The following is a 5000-nucleotide window of genomic DNA, read 5'->3' on the forward strand; positions in this document are numbered from 1 at the left end:
GTTTGGTTTGACCCTAATCATTAAGGTGAGGTTAAGCTGATACTAGATCTGTACTAATGATTTAGATTAAGAATGATACATTATACAGTTAAGACAATATTGTGGCCACCCTCATTTCTCCTCTCCTCTCTGTAGCCAATCACATTTCTCCTCTCCTCTCTGTAGCCAACCACAGAGCCCAACCTGAAGGTAGGGGTGGTTCAATCATAGAAACGGAAATACCTGATATAGAACTCACTCCTTCAATTGTCCAATCTGATCCTGGATCAGTTACACCCCCCCCCCACGGTTGGGATGCTGTTCTTCAGCTTGCAAGCTTCCCCCTTTTTCCTCCAAACATAACGATGGTCATTATGACCAAACAGTTTTATTTTTTGTTTCATCAGACCAGAGGACATTTCTCCAAAATGTATGATCTTTGTCATTGAAGTTAGGTCTGAGACAGAAATCTTGCTTGTTTGTTATTGACCAAATACTTATTTTCCACCATAATTTGCAAATAAATTCATTACAAATCCTACAATGTGATTTTCTGGATTTTTTTCTCTCATTTTGTCTGTCATAGTTGAAGTGTACCTATGATGAAAATTACAGGCCTCTCTCATCTTTTTAAGTGGGAGAACTTGCACAATTGGTGGCTGACTAAATACTTTTTTGCCCCACTGTATGTTTGGTTTGACCCTAATCATTAAGGTGAGGTTAAGCTGATCCTAGATCTGTTTGGTTTGACCCTAATCATTAAGGTGAGGTTAAGCTTATACTAGATCCTGTTTGGTTTGACCCTAATCATTAAGGTGAGGTTAAGCTGATCCTAGATCTGTTTGGTTTGACCCTAATCATTAAGGTGAGGTTAAGCTGATACTAGATCTGTTTGGTTTGACCCTAATCATTAAGGTGAGGTTAAGCTGATACTAGATCTGTTTGGTTTGACCCTAATCATTAAGGTGAGGTTAAGCTGATACTAGATCTGTACTAATGATTTAGATTAAGAATGATACATTATACAGTTAAGACAATATTGTGGCCACCCTCATTTCTCCTCTCCTCTCTGTAGCCAATCACATTTCTCCTCTCCTCTCTGTAGCCAACCACAGAGCCCAACCTGAAGGTAGGGGTGGTTCAATCATAGAAACGGAAATACCTGATATAGAACTCACTCCTTCAATTGTCCAATCTGATCCTGGATCAGTTACACCCCCCCCCCCACACTAATGGTTTTGGATTGGGGGAGGGGAAGCTGATCCTAGACCTGGCATGTCTAATGCAGTAAACTGTAATAGAAAAAGGTTAATATGCATTTTCAACGGTTTCTTCCCATCTCTGACCTGCCCATAGCCAGCATCGGATCTGAGACTCAAGGTATGAGACCTGAAGTCTTGCATTAGCCCCCCCCCCCCCACCCCAGCTAATGCCTAGGCTTTAGCTCAGCAGGTTAACACAGTCGTATGGCATGTAGGAGACCTGGCTTTCCAACCTCATGCCGGTCACATTTTAGTCATATGTGTACAGTGTGTATATCCCAATGTATTAACGTGTGTTTGTGTGTTTGTGTGTGTAGGAGCCCAACAGCGGTCACCCAACCCTCATCACTCTGAAGGTGGACCCAGATGGATTCTTCCTTTACTGGACTGGTGGGGCCAACATGGTGAGTCTAGTGGGGCCAACATGGTGAGTCTAGTGGGGCCAACATGGTGAGTTGAGTGGGGCCAACATGGTGTGTCTAGTGGGGCCAACATGGTGTGTCGAGTGGGGCCAACATGGTGTGTCGAGTGGGGCCAACATGGTGAGTCGAGTGGGGCCAACATGGTGAGTCGAGTGGGGCCAACATGGTGAGTCGAGTGGGGCCAACATGGTGAGTCGAGTGGGGCCAACATGGTGAGTCGAGTGGGGCCAACATGGTGAGTCGAGTGGGGCCAACATGGTGAGTCGGGTGGGGCCAACATGGTGAGTCTGGTGGGGCCAACATGTTGAGTCTAGTGGGGCCAACATGTTGAGTCTGGTGGGGCCAACGTGTTGAGTCTGGTGGGGCCAACGTGTTGAGTCTAGTGGGGCCAACGTGTTGAGTCTAGTGGGGACAACGTGGTGAGTCTAGTGGGGACAACGTGGTGAGTCTAGTGGGGACAACGTGGTGAGTCTAGTGGGGACAACGTGGTGAGTCTAGTGGGGACAACGTGGTGAGTCTAGTGGGGACAACATGTTGAGTCTAGTGGGGACAACGTGGTGAGTCTAGTGGGGACAACGTGGTGAGTCTAGTGGGGACAACATGTTGAGTCTAGTGGGGACAACGTGGTGAGTCTAGTGGGGACAACGTGGTGAGTCTAGTGGGGACAACATGGTGAGTCTAGTGGGGACAACATGGTGAGTCTGGTGGGGCCAACGTGGTGAGTCTAGTGGGGACAACATGGTGAGTCTAGTGGGGCCAACATGGTGAGTCTAGTGGGGCCAACATGGTGAGTCTGGTGGGGCCAACATGTTGAGTCTAGTGGGGACAACGTGGTGAGTCTAGTGGGGACAACGTGGTGAGTCTAGTGGGGACAACGTGGTGAGTCTGGTGGGGACAACGTGGTGAGTCTAGTGGGGACAACATGGTGAGTCTAGTGGGGACAACGTGGTGAGTCTAGTGGGGACAACATATACACACACAATACCCCATAATGACATCACAATACCCCATAATGACATCACAATACCCCATAATGACATCACAATACCCCATAATGACATCACAATACCCCATAATGACAAAGTGAAAACAGGTTTTTAGAATTTTTTGCAAATATATAAAAAAATGAAAGAGAGAGACCTCCGAGACGTAAAGCTCCGAGACAGGATTGTGTCGAGGCAAAGATATGATGAAGGGTACAAAAACATTTCTGCAGCATTGAAGATCCTCAAGAACACAGTGACTCTGCAGCACTCCACCAATCAGGCCTTTATGGTAGAGTGGCCAGACAGAAGCCATTCCTCAGTAAAAGGCACATGACATGACAGCCCACTTGGATTTTGTCAAAAGTCACCTAAAGGACTCTTAGACCATGAGAAACAAGATTCTCTGGTCTGATAAAACCAAGATTAAACTCTTTGACCTGAATGCCAAGCGTCACGTCTGGAAGAAACCTGGCACCATCCCTATGGTGAAGCATGGTGGTGGCAGCATCATGCTGTGGGGATGTTTTTCAGCAGCAGGGACTGGGAGACTAGTCAGGATCAAGGGAAAGATGAACGGAGCAAAGTACACAGAGATCATTAATGAAAACCTGCTCAGGGGGTTCAGAACCTCAGACTGGGGCAAATGTTCACCTTCCAACAGGACAATGACCCTAAACACTCAGCCAAGATAATGCAGGAGTGGCTTCGGGACAAGTTTCTGATTGTCCTTGAGTGGCCCAGCCAGAGCCTGGACTTGAACCCGATCGAACATCTCTGGAGAGACCTGAAAATCGCTGTGCAGTGATGCTCCCTATTCAACCTGACAGAGCTTGAGAGGATCTGCAGAGAAGAATGGGAGAAACTCCCCAAATACAGGTGTGCCAAGCTTGAGGCTATAATCACTGCCAAATATGCTTCAGCAAAGTACTGAGTAAAAGGGTCTGAATACTTATGTAAATGTGATATTTCAATTGTATTTTTAACACATTTGCAAAGTTTTCTAAAAACCTGTTTTTACTTTGTCATTATGGGGTATTGTGATGTCATTATGGGGTATTGTGATGTCATTATGGGGTATTGTGTCTAGATTGATGAGGGGAAAAAAACATTTAATCAGTTTTAGAATAAGGCTGTAATGTAACAAAATGTGAAAAAGTCAAGCGGTCTGAATACATTCTGAAAGCACTGAAGTGTTATGTATTTAACTCGTCTTTCACTGTATATCAGATTTCCATGTGGAAGTCATTTCTGTTGTTCTTATTGTCTTCATCTCTTCTTAATCTTTTCTTTCTCACCCCACTGTCCTATCTCCTTCTTTAACTCTCACACACACTCTTTCTCTCTCACACACACACCCTCTCACTCTTTCTCTCTCACACACACACCCTCTCACTCTCTCTCTCACACACACACACACACACACACACACACACACACACACACACACACACACACACACACACACACACACACACACACACACACACACACACACACACACACACACACACACACACACACACACACACACACACACACACACACACACACACCCTCTCTCTCTCTCACACACACACCCTCTCTCTCACTCACACACCCTCTCTACTTCTCTCTCTCTCTTTCTCACACACGTACACGCACTCTCTCTCTATCCATTCCTGACGTTGTTCTCTCTGTGTCTCATTAGTCCAGACAGTTGTGTTCCAAATGGCTCCCTATGTAGTAAAGTAGTGTGCTGTTTCCCCCAGAGCCCTGTAGTAAAGTAGTGTGCTGTTTCCCACAGAGCCCTGTAGTAAAGTAGTGTGCTGTGTTTCACCCAGAGCCCTGTAGTAAAGTAGTGTGCTGTGTTTCACCCAGAGCCCTGTAGTAAAGTAGTGTGCTGTTTCACCCAGAGCCCTGTAGTAAAGTAGTGTGCTGTTTCACCCAGAGCCCTGTAGTAAAGTAGTGTGCTGTGTTTCACCCAGAGCCCTGTAGTAGAGTAGTGTGCTGTGTTTCCCCCAGAGCCCTGTAGTAAAGTAGTGTGCTGTGTTTCACCCAGAGCCCTGTAGTAAAGTAGTGTGCTGTGTTTCACCCAGAGCCCTGTAGTAAAGTAGTGTGCTGTGTTTCACCCAGAGCCCTGTAGTAAAGTAGTGTGCTGTGTTTCACCCAGAGCCCTGTAGTAAAGTAGTGTGCTGTGTTTCACCCAGAGCCCTGTAGTAAAGTAGTGTGCTGTGTTTCACCCAGAGCCCTGTAGTAAAGTAGTGTGCTGTGTTTCACCCAGAGCCCTGTAGTAAAGTAGTGTGCTGTGTTTCACCCAGAGCCCTGTAGTAAAGTAGTGTGCTGTGTTTCACCCAGAGCCCTGTAGTAAAGTA

General features: G+C 46.3%; 1 protein-coding gene across 1 annotated transcript in view; it reads left to right on the forward strand.

The window, feature by feature from the left end:
* Positions 1-5000, forward strand: part of LOC109886387 (1-phosphatidylinositol 4,5-bisphosphate phosphodiesterase beta-3) — a gene marked incomplete in the record, with an annotated part of 118388 nt that overhangs the window by 16627 nt on the left and 96761 nt on the right. The window contains 1 exon segment of the mRNA XM_031793069.1: positions 1559-1645. Within this exon segment, the coding sequence (XP_031648929.1) occupies positions 1559-1645 (87 nt within the window).

This window comes from Oncorhynchus kisutch, linkage group LG16 (genome assembly GCF_002021735.2).
Source record: "Oncorhynchus kisutch isolate 150728-3 linkage group LG16, Okis_V2, whole genome shotgun sequence".
NCBI classification, from domain to species: Eukaryota; Metazoa; Chordata; class Actinopteri; order Salmoniformes; family Salmonidae; genus Oncorhynchus; species Oncorhynchus kisutch.